Raw genomic sequence first — 22,506 nt, forward strand, 5'->3', positions numbered from 1 at the left:
CTCCTCATTCTGAACAAGTTTGCCTCTAGAACCACTGCTGTCAAATTTGTCAAATGGTTGAGAAGATGTAAAAAAAACTATTTTTGTGAACTAGTCAGGTTTTTCATGGGGAAAAAAAACACTGAAGTACAATTCTCTGGACCTTGTAGATCAATAATTTTCAAAAAATGTTGAAATTTACCCTTTGGGAAGCTTTAATGGGGTCGTTTAGAAAAGGGGCATGTCCAAATATACCGAAAAGCCTATAAAGCCTAAATGAAAACTCAGAACTTCACAAAACTGTGTGAGCACTTGCGACAGGTGACTCTAAACAAGCATGCAAAGTTTTATGGAGGTAAACAGCTGGCACTATAACAGTCATAAACATTAATAAAAAACTTCTTTATAGTAAATTACCTGAATTTCTTTGATTGACTTAGGTGGTTACAGACTTGTTAAATAATCTGTAATGTCTTTTTAAATATGTGCTAAAATGCCTTAAAGCGCAGTTTTTTTACAGGTTAAACACATCTGTTGAGGCCCAAGAAAAATAATAAAAACACTAAAATGAGCTGTTACATAACTGACTGTTTGTTTAAACATAAATTGTCTGGTCTTGAGCTTGGTTTGAGCTGATCTGCCAGCCTGGACAGCTCACAAAGCCCAAACCCTTCTAGGTAACTGGTAACCAGACTAGGTAATTATTATTATTTTCGGTAAATGACAATTTAGTTGAAACAAATGTGTTTTTTTTTTTTTTTTCAGGGACGGTGGGTTGAAAAGAGGGAAAGTGAAAGAGACTTTTAAAGAGGAGCAACAAAAACTCTACAGCAAGATTTTGGTTGGAACGCAAGAGGACCGTAGTCGTTCTTGAGGAGAGGAAGATGATTCAGGTGAGAACCTGGAGGCCAAGAAACGGTTCAGAGACCTGGACAACGACGTTATGGTTTTGTTTTACATCAGATAACAAGAACCGTCCTTGTTTAATTGTTCATGTTTATGAGGACCAGAGCGTGTCCAGTGTTAGGTCAGATCGTGATCAAAACACCATGAGATGTGTTTTGATGCATAATGTTTCTTTGACTGAAGTCAATGTAGCGTGATTCAGTCTGCAGTGGCCGAGTCACTCATGAGGAGTCGTAAGGACGCAATACAACAGTTTAATGGTTTCTCTCTCCTTTTATATTCATTACTTGGTTAGTTTTTGTTTTCTTTCATTATCATTTACTCTTAACGTGTCATTAGGATGCAGCAAACTATTAAATTTGATGGCCATGTATGGTCGAAGGAAACGCCTCATCAGGCTGCACATAGGCGTCCGAGAGCATTTCCATTTCTTTGCTATACTTCTGCTGCGTGAGTCACTTCAATCCTAGATTTTAACAGGAGAAAACAGCAGAAATATGCATGGAAAACTTGCAATTTGTTTTGAAGACATCAAGGTTATCCTGACCTTTGCAGATAATCTGCACTGACTTTTCAAAATACCTCTGTATAAACAATCAAACCTGTGTGAAGGGTTTGAGTAGAGTTTGTTTTATTTTTTTTCTCATCCTTGTGCGAAAGATCCACAACTCTTGCCATTTCCATTCATATCTGGAAGTCAAATTATAAGAGTCTTAATGACATTGGCTAAGTGACGGCCAATTGAAAACTCTATGAGCTGTTGTTCAGGTACTGCACACATTCAAATTAAAACCATTGTTTGTGATGTTTAAACAACACTATGCAGCATGTACTGTATATATGCAACCAGTGTTTCCTACAGGATTGTTTTCAGATAAAACTTGTTAAACAATAACACATTTTTTCAACACATCAGTAACATTTTTTTAATTAAATACATTTTTCACAACAAAACTCTAAAATTCTGTTGCACAGTTTTCAGTTCTGGGCTCATTTTGAGCGAGTAATCAGATTTGATTGAATAAGATGTCTGATTATTTGTGTGTGCGATTTTTGTCTATTCAGACCAATGCATAAAAACTGCAGACAAGATGAATGAACATGAAAATTCACAGGCTAGTGCTGTCAAATTGATTAATGGCATCCAAAATAAACGTTTGTGTTTACATAATATATGTGCTGTGTATATGTAAAATACACAAATGTATATTTATATATTTAAGAAATATTTACACGCATGTATGTGTTCATATTTATATGTTATCCTGGACCACAAAACCAGTCTTAAGTAGGATGGGTATATTTGTAGCAGTAGCCAAAAATACATTATATTGTATTATTGATTTCTTTTTTTTTTTATATTTATTTATTTTTTTTTTCCTCCATGAAGATATTTTGTAAATTTCCTACTGTAAATGTATCAAAACTTAATTTTTGTTTAGTAATATGCATTGCTAAAAAACTTCATTTGGACAACTTTAAAGGTGATTTTTTTCTTCAGATTCCAGATATTCAAATAGTTGTGTCTCGACCAAATATTGTGCTATCATAACAAACCATACATCAATGGAAAGCTTATTCAATTAAGTTTATTCAATTAAATCTCAATAAAAAAAAATAAAAAATCTACTCTTATGACTGGTTTTTGTGGTCCAGGATAACATATAAATATGAACGCATATATACGTGTAAATATTTTTTAAATTTATAAAGGGTCACATATATGATTTATATTATATTATAAACATAAATATTAGTGCTGTCAATGATTAATCGTAATTAATCGCATCCAAAATATGAAAAGTTTGCATTTACGTAATATATGTGTGTGTATATTTTTACGTATATATAAATATACACACATGCATGTATATTTTAGGCAAAATATGTTATGTTTATATTTTAAAATATATATAATATCATTTATATGAATATAAATATATACATGTAAATATTTTCAAACTATGTATTGTATGTATGTGTGTATTTATATATACATAATAAATATACACAGTATACACATAAATGATAAATAAACAACTTTCATTTTGGATGTGATTAATCACGATTAATCGTTTGACAGCATTAAAAATAAATATTACATTTATTTCTTAAATATATACATGTATGTGTGTATATTTGTATATACATATGAATATACACAGCACACGCACATATGTAAATGCAAACTTTTATTTTTGATGCGATTAATTGATTTGACATTAGTCTTAAACAGGCCTTTACTGAACTTTAAAATGTCACGTCGTTGCAAATTAAGCTTTAGTGCAACAATGTCCAGAGTACCCATGCGGGAAACACTGTATGCAACTAACTAGCTCTAAAACTAAAACACTAAAGGGCTCATAATAAAGCAGAATGAAAAAGTAGTATTTTCACAACGTGCTCTGTAAATAGAAAGGCTGCGTCTGAAATCGCATACTCTCTTACTTTTGAATAATTACTTCACAACTGCTACAAAAGTCTGGATGTACTATACGTCATGTTGCAATTGTCTTGTGTCTTATAGTAGTAGCGTCATTCACTTTTCACCCACTTTTTTTATGAATACTGTGAATTCGTACATACTACTCGTACTGTTTTTTTTTGCCTACTATATGGGAAGTTTGCTACTGCAGATGTAGCCTATGTGTATCAGTGGTCTTTCATTTCAGGACTATGTTTGGTTACAACCACTGACGAAACAAGATTTTGTTTGTTTAGCTTTTTGTAACCTGATTCTCAAATGACACTCCAGCTGTGAAGCTTTTAATATCAACCCTTATATGGGTGTGTGCAGCCATCTTGCACCAACTTAGATGGTTATTTTTAGTTTTTCTCATTCAACCATCATCATTCACTAGTCTTGTGTAAAAGCAACATTTCTCACAGAGCCTGGTTATCAGCTCTCAAGAAGGCGTGTACTGTACGATATAGTTCCCCCAACGGTTTTTCACTCAAGAAAGTGAGATTATGTGAAAAATGAAACTGAATTGGCCACAAGTGGTGTGGTACTTCACTAATTACAGCTTTAAAGACAAGTCAGTCTTCAACTGACTTTAACAGTCATAAACAGATTGAATATAATTAAAGTGTACAGCTCAGCTGTGATCTGAAATAGCACGGATACATACCAGCATGTGAATCAGTTCAGCTGCTGGGCTCAATATGTGGGAATGACTCTGTAGAGTTACTGAGTGCATTTAAATGGCCCTGTGGAAACATAGAGAGGTCAGATAAACGTGATCGATCACAGTGTATCATATACAGCTAAAACCTTTATTTAAGGTGTGATGTAGTTCTCAGCTTTATGAGAAGTTCAACTGGAGATCCTAGAACAGCTCAGTTGGAGGGAGTCACTGATCATGTAGGACTAATACTAATTCACCTCTTTTTTTCAGTGTTTTTGCAGTTCCTCATTAGTTCAGTATCCTCCTGCGATCCAGCAGTTATTCTTAAAACTGCCTTATGCTTTTCAGAGATACAAAACTTTAGCGGTTTGGCCATGACGACTTCCTCTTATTGTTTTTAAAAAAGGTCTGACATCACAAAAACATGTACTTCAGCAAAGTAAATAAATTATTTTTAAAAAATCTGTATTACAGTAGTACAGTGGTATTGTTTTATGTTGTAACTTCCACTGTCGTAAAGTACACTGCCCTTCAAAAGTTTGGGATCAGTAAGATTTTTAATTTTTTAATGGACTGCTCATCAAGGCTGTACTTATTTGATCAAAAATACAGAAAAAATAGTAATATTGTGAAATATTATTGCAATTTCTAATATTGGTTTCCTATTTTAATATACTTTAAAATATAATTTATTTCTATGACGCAGCACTGAATTTTCATCATCATTACTCCAGTCTTCAGTGTCACACGGTCCTTCAGAAATCATTCTAATATGCTGATTTATTATCAGTGTTTGAAACGGTTGTACTGCTTAATATTTTTTTGGAATCTGTGATACTTTTTTTCTTTGATTCTTTGATGAATAAGAAGTTCTAAAGAACATCATTTATTTAAAATAGAAATCTTTTCTAACAATGTAAGTCTTTACTATTACTTTTTATCCATTTAACACATCCTTGCTGAATAAAGGTATTAATTTCTTTTTTTAAAAAAAGAAAAAAATTGCTCACCCTAAACTTTTGAATAGTAGTGTACATTGTAACACAGAATTTCTATTTTAAATAAACACTGTTCTTTTTGACTTTTTATTAATCAAAGTATCCTGAAAAAAGTATGACAGGTCCCAAAAATATTAAGCAGCACAACTGTTTCCAGCATTGATGATAAATTTGATTACAGGAATAAATTAGATTTTAATGTATATTAAAAAATACAAAACTTTTATTTTAAATTGTAATAATATTTCACAAAATTTTGATCAAACAGATACAGCCTTGATGAGTATAAGAAACTTAAAAAAAAAAAAAAAACATTAAAAATCTTACTGATCCCCAATTTTTGAACAGCAGTGTATGCTCGTTATAGCTACATTTATTTAATCAAAAATACAGTAAAAAGTAATATTATTACAATTTAAAAATACCAGTTTTCTATTTTCAAAAATATTTAAAAATCTAATTAATTTATTCCTGTGATGCAAAGCTGAATTTTCAGCATCATTACTCCAGTCTTCAGTGTCACACGATCCTTCAGAAGTCATTCTAGTATGCTGATATATTTTTAAAAAAAACAGCATTTATTTAAAATGGAAATATTTTATAACATTTTAAATGTCTTCTATTCGTTCAGATCCATTTTATATATCCTTGCATTACGTGTAAATTGTGTGTGTATATAATTTATTTGTAAGTTGTCAAAAATAGATATTTTCTTCTCACGTGGTAAATTTGTAAAAAAAAAAAAAAAATAAAAATAAAAATAAAAAAGTCATATGAAATATGACAAAATTTGGCTAAATTTCTTTGTATTGCAAGTTGCAAAACATCTGTTAATATAAACTTGCTTCCTGCCTTCATTTGTTTAACTGTGTCCTGATGTCCGCAACAAAAGACATGCAGTAAATTATGATTCCCGCCCATGTTTTTCATTTCAAGTCATTGGAAAGTTAAAAACATTACAAAATCTTAAACAAACAAAAAACTTCTTTTGCTGACTCTCAGGAGGATACATAACATGTCTATGCTATGGTTTCTTTCCTACACTAAAAATAAAGAATTGGAATCAGTGGTTCCATGTAGAGCCTTTAACCTTTAAAGTCAACCTTTCCATTCCACAGAAGGTTCTTTATGGTGGAAAAAGGTTCTTTAGATCTTTCAGGTGTTCTTTACACATTAAAAAGAACAGTTCTTTTAAGAACTATTCTTTAAAAGGTTCTTTGGGGAACACTACGGTGTATGTGTGCATGGGACAAGGGTTTATCTGTCATAACAGCATCGCCGGTGATTTGACTGCTGCCATGCTCTGAAACAGCACCTTGCCAATACATCCATCTATATGTCACTGACTGATATATTAGTATGTGATACAGTATGTACAACTGTATAAATATGTCATATATGTAAATAAAAGAACTTCAGCACTTCATCCACTCAGTGTCTAGTTTATGATGGCTATGTTTGCTTTTTTTCTCAAAGGATACACCATGCATTCACCACGTTGTCTGAAGTCCGTCACGGCACAGTAGCCGACTCATCAGGCACAGGAAAGATGCAGCCCACCCACACAAAAAGCTTGTCCTGGTTCTGATAAAGGTGGAGCAGGCTGAAAAAAAAACCATGGAAAACTGGTTATTAGAACAGTGACGTATGACTTGAGAACTGGACAAGTTGTTCTGCCAGAGTCCTTTCACTTAACATGAATTATAAACATTCATTCATTCTGCCGCTGCTGGGCTCAGGCATGAGAAACAGAGATTTTCCCTCTCGGTGACATTTCTCTTGAAAAGTGCCAGCTCTTAGGTAACATCCTGTAGACCAAGAGGGGATACAATGACTTCAGCCTGCTAAAGAGCTAATGGATGGGCCACAAAACAAAAAACAGCACGCAGAGTACACTAGGAGTACAAATTGCATGGTCATTGTTTCCACGTGTCCGTTGGATTCAATTTAGATATTTAAGGATCTTTATAATAGCCATAATCAGTCATTGTGTTTGGATCTGGTGAATATCACTCTGGCGTCAGTTCCAGATCTCCAGATCAGTTTTGGAGGAACATTCAGAATGACCCCAATTAAGTGTCTGCCAGAGCGGACTGGGCATGTGAACACGTGCCTCGGTTTCTGAGCAATTACCTTACCTTTACCAGCTCTAAATCTATCAGACTAACTAGATTATCAGCTGATGTGTTCATTTATCTAATTTGTGGTACTGCGACAGCACGGAAGCAGAACAGAAATGACTTTCATCCGTTATTTTTGTTTGTTTTAGTTTCATAGAATATTGCCGGCGGGATTTTTTTAATGCCGTGGTGCAATAAATATTAGATGGTGTACTGTAAATATCATTAATATTACATATGGCATTGTTATTAAACAATAATACGTACTGAATACTAACCTGAGGCCTAGTGGTTCTTTTTTGTTTGTCGTATATATTCATTGTAGAGGACATGATAATGTGTAACATTAAGTCAATACAATTATAAAATATGAATATTATATATACAAAGTAGAACCGTGGTGCCTTTTTTAAATACCTTATGCCATGATACAATAAATATTACACAACTTACTGTAAATACTATGAATACTGCATATAATGTTGTTTGACAAAATGTAACCAGAAATTAATATTTATCCTTTGTGTTTTATATTAGATTATTGTAGTTTAAATTCTGGTGTACCTTTACGAATACATCCCAAAATATGTTAATAATAGTATGTTGTGTAACAAAATATTAATACATTATAAACAATTTGACTGAAAAGTTGAACTGAAGAATATTTGGTTTGTTATGTGTAAAAGTTTGTGTTTTTGTGAAACCCAATAATAATGTTTTCCAGCGTGATTTGAGAACAATCCAAAGAGCATCTTGTGCTTGAATGGGAGGAAATCTGACCTTTCGAACAAAAGAGTTCACATGATCCATGTCACAAATTTACTTGTATATATTTAGGAAATAAATGTAATATATATATTTTTAGTGCTGTCTAATTATAGACTTGAAATCCCCAAACTCCAAAAACAGATTTTCTGTGTGGACTTGGGCTCAGTCTTTTGAATACACATTGACCTTTTGTAAATCAAAATTAACGTTACTGAGCAAACAGTGTTCGATAAATTACTGTAAAAAAGTAAGTAATTACTAGGTACTAATTACATCTTCTACAGTGTAATTAGATTACTACACTATTATATAATATATAATTCTTTCAAATAAATAATATAAAATTGCATATAAATTGCATATATTTTCTTTAAGGTTCCAGAACAACAATTCACAATTAATTTACTCACCCCCTTGCCATCCATGATGTTCATGTCTTTCTGTCTTCAGTCGTGAAGAAATTATGGTTTTTGAGAAAAAACATTTCAGGATTTTTCTTCATGTAATGGACTTGATTGGTGCCCCAAATTTCAACTTTCAAAATGTAGTTGAAATGCAGATTCAAAGGGCTCTAAATGATCCCAGCCGAGGAAGAAGGCTCTTATCTAGCGAAACGATCAGTCGTTTTTTTCGAAAGATAAAAATTCGAAATAATAAAAAATAAAAAATACACACTAGTGTAAACGTGGTCTAAAACGCTTAAGTTTTCAAACTAAAACGGGGTCTTCAGCATTTTCGAAAGTCTCTGTTTTCAAGGGTTAAAAACGCCAGAGTAGTGTAAACGAGAGATGTAACTGTAGCAAAAGTTATGCGTTTTACAATGAAAATGCACTAGTGTAAACTTTTCAAGAGATTATAAAATAGCATGCATTGTGGTACTCTTGTGAACGCACGGCGGAGACTGACGTGGAAGTAGAGATGGTTCGGTACCATAATTTTTGATTCGGTACAATGCCAGAAGGTGATACCTCGGTATTGATACCATACACTATAAAAAACAACAACAACAACAACAACAAAAAAAAAACAATTTGTTGAGTCAACTTAAAATAATTTATTACCCTGCAGCCTTAAAATTTTAAGTTTAGTCAACTTAAATAAGTTTAGTCAACTTGAAATTTTTAAGTTGTACTAAGTGAAACTATTTGGTTTGTTACTTAAAAGCTGGGCTTGTTACCCAGCTACCTTAAAATTTTAAGTTGAATGAACTCAAATATCTAAGTTGTCACTTAGTACAACTTAACATTTCAAGTTGACTAAACTTTTTTGAGTTGAACTTAAAATTTTTTGATTTTAAAATTTTACAGTGTAGGTAACAAATAACCAGCCTCAAAAGATAAGTGAACTGAAAACAACTTAGTAAGTAATGTTAACATATACTAAACATGTATTAGTTCATTTATCATTTATAACAAATTCTTGACCTAGATTAATAAGTGCTGTAATACTGTTAGGTCAGCTTACCTAATGAATTTTAACAAAGGTTGCTTTACTGTAAAGTCTTATTCTATCAGTCAGAGTATTCAAAATCACGTTATTATCTCTGTCTCTGTCTGATTGCTTTCAGATTTCAGACTCAGAGAAAGAAAAAGCATTAAATATAAATCTCTTTTGTGCTCTCTTGGCTGCTTCATATTAGCGGTCAGAGATGCAGCAAAGACGTTCCATTCATATTATTAATACTAAAATTAATATAGCAAAACTCTTCATTCATATTCAGTTTAATATTTGATTGTTTGAAATGAAAGTGCAAATATCATGTAACCAAAGCTAAACTGGTTTAGCGTGTCACACACATCTGAGCTTTCGTGTTTACTCTGTATCACATCTTAGGTATGTGCGGTGATCAGTTGTGAACTGAAGTTAATTAAAACTGAATTTATGAATGATGAATGATGCACTCACCTGTCAATCTCTAAGTTTGTGTTAAAGATCAGGATGAGTAAGTTGACAAATGCTTGGCAAGATTTGATGTGTTGCCTCCTGTGAATACAGGTGCAGTAAGTTCAGGTTGTTCAACTTTATCATCTGTTTTGTATACAAAATAATACCATATTGCACTGTTGTCTTTATTTACTACTTTCGAGCACATTGATGGAGTTTCATCTCGCAGCAAATTAGGACGCACACAAATGATAGTATCGAACCGTTTGAAATAATATATGCCGGTATTTTTCCAGTACTGTTTTACTGCGCATCCCTACGCGGAAGAGAAGAAATAGTTGAATAAAGTAGTTATTTTTGCTTTCTTTGCACATAAAAATATTCTTGTAGCTTCATAACATTATGGTCAAACCACTGATGTTACATGGACTATTTTAGGCGTCTCCAACCTTTTTTACTCCACGGATCGGTTATGGTTTCAAAATATTCTCGCGGACCAGGGGGGATGGGGAGGGGCACTAATTTTAGACAGTGATACACCATTATCAGCATATGTTGAAGTAGATTAGTCTCTTGTCGTCTCTGAGAGAATATGTGCCGTTAATGCAGCATTAGAAATCTTCGCCAGTTTTTTACTTTCACTTTCTGTATAGTGAATTAACTGAATTTAAGACCTTCACCGGCATAACTATTGCGCAAAGTTTGCACGTTGCTTGTATGATATCCATTGGCTCGCCTTGATGGTTTAAAACAGAAATATTTCCAATATTGCGATTTAACCCCCAAGCATAGCTGTGTATATTAAACACAGGGAGACGTGATAGAGGAATCAAGTCGGTATGCCGCGCTGTCTGAAACACGTCTCTATGCTTGTGCGTGCTTTGGGTGTGTGCCAGAACAGCGTGTAAGTAACGAATTGAGTTCTGTTTTGTTTGTCTGGATCTGGTCTGTACGTATCACGGATCAACTGCGATCTGTTTAAGCCCTAATAGGCTATATGACAGATCAGAGCAATCTTTTAATTACTAATTTAACATGAAATCGTCAAATTGCGACTCCATATCAATTGCATACAACGAAAGTACAGAATAATTAGAACAATCAATTACCCACAATAAATAACAGAGCATCATATCTATACAAATGTCACCAAGAACGTTCTCGCGACCCGGTAGAAATTCTGCCATGGCCCGGTAGTGGGTTACCTGGGTGGTTGGGGACCTCTGGACTATTTTATCAATGTCCTTACTACCTTTCTGGGCCTTGAACATGTCAGTTGCATTGCTGTCTAAGCAGGATCAGAAAGCTTGGATTTCATAAAATATCTTAATTTGTGTTCTGAAGATGAACGACGGTCTTACGGGTTTGGAACGAAATGAGGGTAATAAATGACAGAATTTTAAATTTTTGGGTGAACTATCCCTTTAAGAGAATATTAACCCTTTAACTGTCACCGTCCCACCGGACGCTTGGCGCTCTTTTTTCGTTGTCCTTTTTCTTTATCAAATATTTTAGTAATCATCATAAATTATATATCATTTGAAAGCTTAGAAGCCCAAAAATCATCCTATGAAAACCATTTTGAAATCGGACATCGTGTTACCATGGAAATGCTAAAAATTGACAGAGAAATTTAGACTTTTGTGACAGAAAAATGCATTTCTATAAAGTTTGTGGTATAACGCTCTAAACAAACTTTCACAGGAACCTCAATTTTTTTCACATCAACTTCAAATTTGGAACAAAACGTATTTAGACATAAGGCTTCAATTTGAAACCTGTTATGTAATTATTAGTTATTATGTAATTATTGTTATTAGTAAATTTAAACTTCTATAATTTATTAATAATGTATTATTTTGAAAAAAATCTGCCATAATCTGCTGACTGGTTTTCTTTAAAAAGAGACCAACCTTAGATCTGTATTCCAACGTGTTCATGAATTACAACAATTTAAGTTTGGATAGTGCACTTTCATGCCTATTTTAAAAAATGACAGTTAAAGGGTTAAATAAAAAAAAATATATATGTTATTAAAAAAAATAAGATTCTGGTTGATTCAGCGTTTTAAAGGCAGAGATAAAAACAGTGTATGTACTTGTGTGTGTAGATACAGTATGTAAGCTGACACAAGCTCAGTAAGTACAAAAGGCCTAGATGCATTTGCGTCGCTTCAGTCTGAGTGACACACGGAAACTTTGACGCTTTGCGTTTGTACAGTAGCTCACAGTACTACATGTGCAGGGCGGAGCTTGACGTGCAACATAACATTGACAGCGCAACTAGTTTGCTTTAGTCTGGCACGGCAGGAACCTCGACGCTACAGATGCTACGACGCTGGCTTAATTCAGCTTAGAAACCTAGTCCAATTACCATGCGGACAGGAGGAGAAATCCCTCCGTGTTCACCGCCGAGCCACTGAAGAAGCGAAGCGCCGTGAACGTGAAGGTTTCCTCATGACAGCAGGACTGGAGATGCGAGCGTCGCTCTCGTGGGCTCTGTCTTCAGGGCGAGATAGCTAGACTTTTCTCATCTTATCTGTAAGCCGTTTGTTATTCTTCCACCAAAGAGCTGCGAGTGGGATTTCCTTCCTCAGATTAGACTTTTCTCCAGCTCGCTTCTTATCATGGAGATGTACACGGACGTCTTACTAGTCACTGCAAACGTTGGATCCCTCTTTGACAATGTAAGTCACCTCTTTAAATCCCTTATTATTTTCCATCCGGAATATGCGCAGTGCTGCGCAGGCTTTCGTTATTTCACAACTGCTTCTTTTGCAACTGAACGCAGCTGGCTAGATAACCTGCAGCTGAACGCTACCTGTATTTCTTGGGTAACGTTCTATTCTTAAAAAATAGTCGTTGTGTGAATATATAGGTAGGCCAAAACAACCTTTTGACGTTTTTAAAAAAGCGCGTTTGATTACTGCACTGCACATTTCAGTGTTGTTTTATAACTCAACCGCTGTTATAATCTAAGATGCCGTTCACAAGGGACGCCTTCATGCGTCATTCTGCGCTTTTTTATTTATTATTAATATTATTTTGTTATAAACACGAGCTGGACTAACATAACTCGCCTTTGATTTTCCAGCTTAAGCGTCTCTTTTTTTAAAACGCAGTATGAAGTTAAAAGAAGTTCAACTTTTAAAACGCGTCTCCGTTACGCCGCGTCTCGCTGTTTTCGAACGCAAGAACGCGTCCTGCGTCAGCGTCCCCGACGCTTCTCATTTAATCGGCGGTAGAGCTGGACGTTCCTCCATGCTGTAGGTGCTGCAGTGAAACACACTTAAGGTTCTCTTCGCTCCACTGGGCCTTTCTCGCACTCGAGTCCCCAGTCTAGAGTGATATCCTCTCCCATTCACGGTCTGCTCTCTGACAGCACCTCCCCACACGTCTAACGACCTATCACACACCGCGCCACCGGTTTGTGTGTGTATTCAAATAAAACAGGAAACTGACAGTCAGTTGTGAGATTTTTCAAAGCGCTACCGCGAAACCGGGGAGCTGAGCTGCTGCAGCACTATATAGGGTACTGATAAACACTCTGTCGTGTAGTTATGGACGTCTAAAATAAGACAAGATAATGTTAGTCTAGAAGAGAAAAATAAAACGTTCTTGTGAGCAGTAGCCTAATGTTGGCAGCGGGGTTTTAAGTTACTGAAACTAAAACCATCAAAAATGTTTTCGTTATGAACATCTAGAAGAAGAATGTTAGTCCATACTTTCGAGAAAAAAAATACACTTGTGCTTGTGAATAGTAATAGTAATGTCAGCAGGGTTTTTGTAGTTGCTAAAACTAATAAAAAGCCACCAAAAACATTTTTGCTTAGCTAAAATATATATAAAATAATATAATTTTTTAAACTTGTTGGCAATGCAGCCTTTCTCGTTTTCATTTAGTTAAAATTCAAACTAAAATAACTAAAACTAAACCTTAAATAAAAATTAAGTAGACATACATATATACACTACCAGTCAAAAGTTTTTGAACAGTAAGATTTTTAATGTGAAAAATACAGCAAAAACAGTAAAATCTTGAAATATTTTTATGATTTCAAATAACAGTTTAATATTTGATTATATTTTAACATGTAATTTATTTCTGTGATCAAACTTACATTTTCAGCATCATTACTTCAGTTTCCAGTGTCACATGATCCTTCAGAAATCATTGTAATATGCTGATTTGCTGTTCAAGAAACATTTATTATTGTTGTTATTATCAGTATTTAAAACAGTTAAGTATATTTTTTTCAGGATGCTTTGATGAACAGAAAGATCTGCATTTATCTGAAATAAAACGCTTTTGTAACATACCGTTCAAAAGCTTGGAGTCAGTATAATTTTTTATCTTTTTATTTATTTATTTTAATACTTTTATTCTTTAAATTGATCAAAAGTGAGGATAAAGACATTTACAATGTTACAAAATATTTATATTTCAGATAAAAACTGTTCTTCTTCAAAGAAACCTGAAAAAATTCTACTCAGCTGTTTTCAACATATAAAATAAAACATTTATTATTATTATTTTAAACAGCAAATCAGAATACTAGAATGATTTCTGAAGGATCATGTGACTGGAGTAATAATACTAAAAATTCAGCTTTGAAATCACAGGAATAGATTTAAAAACTTAAATATATTCAAATAGAAAAGTTATTTTAAATAGTAAAATTTTACTGTTTTTGCTGTATTTTGGATCAAATAAATGCAGGCTTGGTGAGCAAAAGAGACGTCTTTAAAAAACATAAAAATCTTACTGTTTAAAAACTTTTGACTGGTATTGTACTATAAAAATGACCAACAAAACCCCCCAAAAAACCCCAACAAAATTACTAAAACTTAAAAAAATTAAAGCAATTAAAAATAATAAAAGTTTCCCACTAAAACACTAAACACTAAAAACAATACAGGTTACAAGTTTATAGCAAGCTGTTTATACATTCTTTGAAACTGCTAGATCTGGTATCTTCTGTTTCACTACTTATTTTAAATATGTACTAGTTTTATTCTAGTAGTATGTAGGTAATGATTTAGTAGTAAATTCTATAGAGACTAGTATCAACTAACGCTGACTAGTTTCATTAGAGTTCATATTCCAATAGTGACTAGTCTGATTCTAATGAAATTAGTCAGCGGTAGTTGATGCTAGTCTCTGTTGAATTACTACTTGCTCAGATGACTTTTAGGCAACCATGATAGCTTTAAAACATGAAAAATGTCCAAAAGTGAATTTTTTGGTGTATAAACAATGGTAATAGAGGCTGTAAGTTTAATGCTAGGATCAGGTGACTGTGATATACGGGGAGAACCATAGATAGTAGACTGATTGTTATTTATTTTTTATGTCATGCAACAGTTTGAGACTTTCACATTGGATAGAACTTTTAGTTGAGTTTCATCATCAAAAGTAGTTTGTCCAATGTTTGCGCTTAATCATGTTTGACACCATGCCAAATCATTGTGCTACATTTCTAAACGATCAAATTTCTAGATGATAAAACAGGAAAAAATACTACACATTTGCACTGAAGGAGTGCACAGGCATTGCCTGAATTCAAGGCAGTCTTGTACAACATTTTTTTTTTGACCACTCACATTATTCCTAAAATAAAAATATAGATAAAATCTTGCTGTTGAGTCCCACATACTGTGCATTTTCCGTAGTTGTGTTTTAGTCGTATTTGTTAGAGCATTGGCTTCATTGTGCATAACTGAAGCTACAAGTGGAAATTTGGCCCCGTACCCAGTTTCCTCCGGCCATGTTTGGCTGAGAAAAAGCACATGTCACAGTCCATTGTGACTGTAAACAGATGAATATCTTTTCCCAAAGGACTTCAACCCTTCCTCGCTTCTTCTTTTTCGAATAGGTCAGTATAAATGTTGTAGCAGACTTCCAAAAATGGTTAAAATTTTTCCTGTCCACTATGATTTATCAACTATGATTTATCATGTTTATTGAGGTGATAACACTTGTGATGAATCTCGCAGAAAATGTTGAAATGTGCTGGAATGCATTTTCCTAAAAGCGTAGTGACTAGAAACCAATGATGCTAATGATTTCTACAATCCATTGAGACTCAAAGCCATAATAAATATATTTTACAAAAATATAGCATATATATTTTGCATATATATTTGCTTTCAGCGTATATTTGTGCAGCAAATATTGTCACGATGTATACTTAAATTTGCATTTTACAATGTGATTTTGAACAGTAAGATTTTAATGTTTTAAAAAAGTCTCTTTTGCTCACCAAGCCTGCATTTATTTGATCCGAAGTACAGCAAAAACAGTACAATTTTGAAATATTTTTACTATTTAAAATAACTGCTTTCTATTTGAATACATTTTAAATTTTAGCATCATTACTCCAGTCACATGATACTTCAGAAATCATTCTAATATGCTGATTTGCTGCTCAAAAAAACCTTACTTATTATTATTATTATTATTATTATTATGTTGAAAACTGCTGAGTATTTTTTTCAGGTTTCTTTGACAAATAGAAAGTTCTGAAGAACAGCATTTATCTGAAATAGAAATCTTTTGTAACATTATAAATGTCTTTATCATCACATTTGACCCCCCCCATATATGTTGAATGGTATAGTGAATAATTTTACAAAAGCTTTGAAAAAATGTGTCGCCGCCAATAGCCTTGTGGGCAGCGCGCCGACATACAGTGCCATTGCGCTCCTTTCCCGATCCCACTCCCCCTCTCTCTCCCACTTCACTGCCTGTCAATTCTAAACTGTCCTGTCACAATAGGTAAAAAAATAGATACTCTGTACATTCTTGAACAGCAAATCAGCATATTACAATGATTTCTGAAGGATCATGTGACTCTGAAGACTGGAGTAATGATGCTGAAAATGCAGTTTTGAAAACAGGAATAAATTACATTTTAAAATAAATTCAAATAGAAAACAGTTATTTTAAATGGTAAAAATATTTCACAATTTACTGTCTTTGCTGTACTTTGGATCAAATAAATGCTGGCTTGGTAAGTAGAAGAGACTTCTTTAAAGGGGTCCTATTATGCTCTTTTACAAAGTCTTGATTTTGTTTTGGGGGGGTGTACTAGAACATGCTTTCATGCTTGGTGGTTCGAAAAACTTATTATTTTTAACATAATTTACATTGGTACAATACATTTTTCCCAGCCTGGCACACAAGGCTTGATTAGTTCCGGGTTAAATGAAGGCCCGTCTTCTGAAAAAATGAAAATGTGTTATGACTGGTTAACTATCCCAGTGCGTTGTGATTAGCGAACAGCTTAGATGGTGTTTCAGTACTGCCACACCCCTTGTCAAAGAAGCAGGTTCCATGTACAACTGTTAGCACAAGCTAGATTCTTATGTTTTAAATATGGATATTTTTTTTTACAAAAATGCATCGATTTGATACAGGAGGCCTTTATTAAACCCCCGGAGCAGTGTAAGGTACTCCGCACTGCATCGCTAAAGTTAGACTAATCCCCCACCTCCTCCCTACCCTCCCTCCAACAATTCGAATTTCCGTGGGCGGGATTTAATTTAATGATTTTCTAATGGACCGCGTTGTGACATCATTGCATGCGGAAAACAAACGCTGTAGTCCAAAGGAGCTGTTCATTGTAGTTCTTGAAAAGGGATTTTTTACAAACGAAATATCTCCTTTTTGGAGTGGACTTTGAGATTTGTAACTTCGTAGATCTTTTTTAAGCCCAAACATACCAACCACACACTGACTAAAATTCAAAAAAGCGTAATAGCACCGCTTTAAAAACATTAAAAATATTACTGTTCAAAAACTTTTGACTAGTAGTTTAGTATTCAAAATATTTAAATAATAAATCATAATTTCTTTGTGCGTTACAGTAAAATTATAATGCCACAAAACAAAACCCTTTATTTTATTAAAAATAAGTGTGATTTTGTCTGTCCAGAGTAATTAATTGTTCATATACAAACATCACTTGATCTTTTATTTTATTATTCACACAAAAATAGCGTGTTGGTTGATCCAATGCATATTAGATCTCATAACTATGTTAGTTAAGTCAAGTTATCAGGTTATCATATGTGTTCTAGATAATGTATGACTGCAATTCCTAGGTCACATAAAGTGCATAAATTCTAAAATCTTGTTTTCTTGTTCTGTCGTGGTAGATCATGGGAATCTTGCCAAACGAGTATCAAGCCAATACGTTAATGACAACTGTCTTGAATTGCAGCAGTTCTGTTCTCGCATTCTTGCGTGAAGTATGTTTAAGGCTAAAAACTCTTCTGTCAGCACGTTCTTATAATGCAACGAGTGTTTCAGCAAATACATCGCATGCATGTTTTTGACTTGCATGCATCTTAGATCAAATCATACAGTTTGTGACGGAATAACTGAATGCTCAGGTGCAAGCGTATCTGATGAACTCTTTATCAGCACTTCATCAGAGCTGCAGGTTAAAAATATCTTGTCCCTCCGACCGTGTCCCCTGTAAGACGTTGCAGTGTTTACCTGCCATCTAAAAGCGCGCTAAGTCAATGAACTTAGTTCTTCTGTGCTATTTTAAGTCGAGTGATAGCACGGGCTGGAGCTGGCAACAGGAAATGATGCATTGCAAATTTGGGAAATCCTCTTGAGAGATGAGATGAAGGAAGTTTCCATTGGCCTCCCCACCCTTCAAATTCAGTGGAACTAAAAACACAAAGAAAGAAGGCATGTGAGCGACAGTCCATAAAAGGTCTTTAGAAGATCAAAGTAACAGTGTAAACTGCATCAGATGCAATTCTATTCTAGGCCCTGTCAATTTCACTACGAGTCAGTGTGATCCTGCGATTATTTCACCTGCCGTGCAGTCGAACTCTCTTGACCTGGTTTCACTGCATGCTTGACGAGCTCTAGAAGGGAGTAGTCAGTGTTTGCGCTCTTTTGAGTGATCACTGCATAAAAGAGATGCCAAAACAAAAGAAACCATGCAATATGTATGTTTCAGCAGTGGTCGGCTCTCTATCACAGTTCTTAATCGAGGTCCTGTCCTTACCTCACTGCTCTGCGATGAGTTGACTAGAGGAGTGAAGTAAATTTCACACTTGTGGTTTAAAGTGTTGCAGACCACAGGGGAACACAACTAAGACACTGATAAAACCAGTCTGTTTTGTAGCAACCAGCGTTATTAGGAAGTGGATAAAGATATCTTTGAATATGTTGTGTAACATTTAGTCATTCTGTGGCTGAATTTTTTTAACTCTTTATTTTGCATGCTATGCATACTTATCCTCTGAATAGTTCATCTTCATTATTTATGACCTTCATTATTTATGAATCTGCAGGTACACAACAAATTGGGCTGCTCTTTTGCTTATGTTTTTATCACATATTTTGGCTAATTTCATGATACTACCAAAAATGAATGTAGTAAAAAAGTCAAGTAATTCACATGTTGTACAGTTTCATTTTTTTCCCTAAAAATCTGCACAAAAAAGAAAAAAAAAGATCAAGGTATATGTGTTACCAATATATAGAATCATCTGTTTATATTTTAATAAACCCTTGCTGATGGAGTCTAAACATCAGAAAAATCAGTCTATGCATGAGTTTTCTATGTTAAAAAAGGGAAATCATCATGCGTTATGGATGTGACAAAAATAGAACACCGTTTTTGAGAGACGACATACTTTGTAGGATTTCTGTGAATTAAAATGCACAAACCTGACACATTAATACCCAACAAATAGAGAAGCGATGGCTCTTCACAGAACATATAGTTGGTACTTTATTTTAATTTTGATGTGAGGAATATGTACTGTTACGGATGTAACAAGCCTGGAAATAGCACTTACCAGAAAATCATGCACTAAAAATAAAACAAGGTTTCAGAACTTTAAGAGAGACCTCACATGGGTTTTTGAACCATCAAAAGTTGACATCTGTGCTATTAGTATAGTAAAAACCCTTGGTAAAAACTTTCTTTTTTCATGGCAAGGTTGACATTTGCATGGAATTATCCTAAAATAAAACATTTTGAATCATTGTTTTAGTAATGCTTGCTAATGCTTTAATGAAGTGCACTTATTTTGATATGTTGGCTAATAATGCATTATTATTTTAACTGTAGTTTGTTATTCAATATTACATTAAAAGTTAATTTATTTTAAATGTACTGAATTACAAGTGTGTTTAATTACAAATATACTTTAATACATGACAAGTTTCAGTAGAAATCGCATTAAAATATCCTGCTTGTTAGAATTTGGCAGTACCATATGTCAAATACAATATAATTACATATAAAGATGTGATTAATACATTTTGATTTATTTGCAATTACCATGAAGTTAAAGGATTGGTGATAAATTTTCTGATAAATTACTCATCCCTTTGTCATCCAAGATGTTCATGTCTTTCTTTCTTCAGACGAAAAGAAATGAAGGTTTCTGAAAAAAAAAAAAACAGGATTTTTCTCCATATAGTGGACTTCAATGGTGGCCAATGGGTTGAAGGTCCAAATTGCAGTTTCAATGCAACTTAAAAGGGCTCTATATGATCCCAGCCAAGGAATAAGGTCTTATTTAGCAAAACGATTAGTCATTTACTAAAACAAATTACAGTTTATATACTTTTTAACCTCAAATTCTTGTCTTGCACTAACCTGACTTCATGCTTTAATTAGTGACAGAAGTACCAACCCAGTGTTTACAAAGCAAACGTGCAAAGAAAGTCAAATGACCTTTACAAAAAAAGGTAAAACAATGATGTTGGACGATTTTAAAGTTGGAGGAGAAAACGAGATGGAGTTTTTCGCCCTAGCCTACCTTTTTGAACCGAAGTGCACAGACAAAAAACAAACTGTGTGTGACCTTTCCAACGTAATTACGTAATGCGTGAAGACGCATGCGCATTGCAGAGCTAGTGGAAGATGAGCATTTGTGGTTTAAAAGTATATAACTTTTTTTTTTTTTTTTTTGAAAATGGCCGATTGTTTCACTAGATAAGACCCTTATTTCTTAGCTGGGATTGTGTAGAGCCCTTTGAAGCTGCAATTTGGAACTTCAACGGGTTGGCCACCCTTGAAGTCCACTGTATGGAGAAAGATCCTGGAATGTTTTCCTCAGAAACCTTAATTTCTTTTTGACTGAAGAAAGAAAGACATGAACATCTTGGTTGACATGGGGGTGAGTAAATTATCAGGAAATCTTTATTCTGTCAGTGCTCTCAGTTTGCACTTGAGTATATTATTTTAAAGTATATTATTTCCATATTAAATGTTCTTTCAAAAAGTATTCTAAGGTGTACACCTTTTTCACAAAGGCCTGGAAATACCTGTAAAAGATATCACACATTTGAAATATGTCATGGAACACAGTTCTCATTTTCCACCCTCATAACTGGAATATCTAAGCTTTATCCTGAACCCATATCACATTCTAGAACTACATGCTTGCTGGCTTTGTCAGGTCAATCTTAATTCCTTTGCCTGTTCACTCAAATTGCAGGCATTTCAGCTATGCATGACCTACAGTGGCAGGACACAGATCTTCAGATGCAAATATACAAAGATGCACTGCTCTAATTTACTGAAGACTCCCTTAAACTAGTCTTGCATAATCAGACTCTTGACTATTTGACTATTTGACTAATTGAAAGACATTATCTAGTACTTATTTTGAAATAGACCATAGTTTGGATGAATAAAATTAAATGATTAAAAGCGCAAATAATTATTGTTAGTGTAAAGCTGAAGTGTGTTTTTTAACATAAAGTTTTTTTTATGTTAAAATACTTTCTCCTAACCCGAAACCATTTGTAGGTTGATTTCAGTGAATAGTGTAACACTCTGGCTCAATTAAATCATTGATCTCTTTGTTTGAGCATCTCAGCCAGGTTAATATGCTAATAAATATCAGCCTATAAATCTCTTCCACTTTAATTACATGCTTAGTTATCATCTTAAAATTGAAATATAGTATGATACTTCTTTAAAAAATAGAGTTTTCCCCCTATACATTTCAGTGAGCCCTCTTCATGTTTAGGTTTAATAGTTTTAGGGTTATGTTTTAGATTAATAAATGAAAGCCCATTTCCGCCACTGAATTAAAAAAACAAAACAAGGTCATTGTGACCTTTTGTCTTACAATCCTGAGTTTTTTTCTTGCAATTGCAAATTTACATCTTGCAATTCAGGCTTTTTTTCCCAGAAATGTGTGATGTAAACTTGCATTTATTAAACTTGAGTTATTAAAGTCAGAATTGCGAGATACAACCTCGAAAGTCTGACTTTTCACAATTGCAACGTTTATATCTCACAATTTTTTTTTCTCAAAATTCACACTTTTTTCTTGCAATTCTTTTAGAATTGTCTGATATAAAGTTGCATTTCCAAGTTATAAAGTTAGAATTGTGAGATATAAACTGAAAATTCTGCCTTTTTTTGCAATTGCAAGTTTATATCTCGCAATTTGGCTTTTTTTCCTCACAGTTCAGATTTTTTCTTGCAATTCTTTTTTTTTTCTTAGAATTGTGTGATATAAAATTGTGTGTGAAATGCAAGTTTATATCTCGCAATTTAACTTTTTTCCCACTTAAACTTGCATCTACAAGTTATAAAGTCATAATTGTGAGATATAAATTTTCTGTCGCAATTGCAAATTTGATTTTTTTCTCACGATTCAGATTTTTTTCTGAGAATTGTATGATATAAACTTGCATTTACAAGTTATAAAGTCAGAATTGCAATAT

The 22,506-nt window shown here is 33.7% G+C and overlaps 2 protein-coding genes across 5 annotated transcripts in view; both read left to right on the forward strand.

Annotated features, from left to right (window-relative positions):
• Window positions 1-7,165, forward strand: part of LOC127169588 (glycerol-3-phosphate acyltransferase 4) — a 32,160-nt gene extending 24,995 nt beyond the window's left edge. For 2 of the 3 annotated variants that reach the window (XM_051117083.1, XM_051117081.1), the window contains exon 13: window positions 745-6,436. In XM_051117083.1, coding sequence (XP_050973040.1) covers window positions 745-853 — 109 coding nt within the window. In that variant the 3' untranslated portion in view covers window positions 854-6,436. Of the gene's footprint in view, window positions 1-744; window positions 6,437-6,487 lie in introns of those variants that run through there. The other variant, XM_051117082.1, reaches the window with a different exon arrangement.
• Window positions 7,166-11,985: 4,820 nt separating this feature from the next.
• Window positions 11,986-22,506, forward strand: part of inpp5l (inositol polyphosphate-5-phosphatase L) — a 37,379-nt gene continuing 26,858 nt past the window's right edge. The window contains exon 1 of one of the 2 annotated variants that reach the window (XM_051117085.1): window positions 11,986-12,469. In XM_051117085.1, coding sequence (XP_050973042.1) covers window positions 12,410-12,469 — 60 coding nt within the window. In that variant the 5' untranslated portion in view covers window positions 11,986-12,409. The remainder of the gene's footprint in view (window positions 12,470-22,506) is intronic. The other variant, XM_051117084.1, reaches the window with a different exon arrangement.

The sequence above is a fragment of the Labeo rohita genome, chromosome 8 (assembly GCF_022985175.1).
Source record: "Labeo rohita strain BAU-BD-2019 chromosome 8, IGBB_LRoh.1.0, whole genome shotgun sequence".
NCBI classification, from domain to species: domain Eukaryota; kingdom Metazoa; phylum Chordata; class Actinopteri; order Cypriniformes; family Cyprinidae; genus Labeo; species Labeo rohita.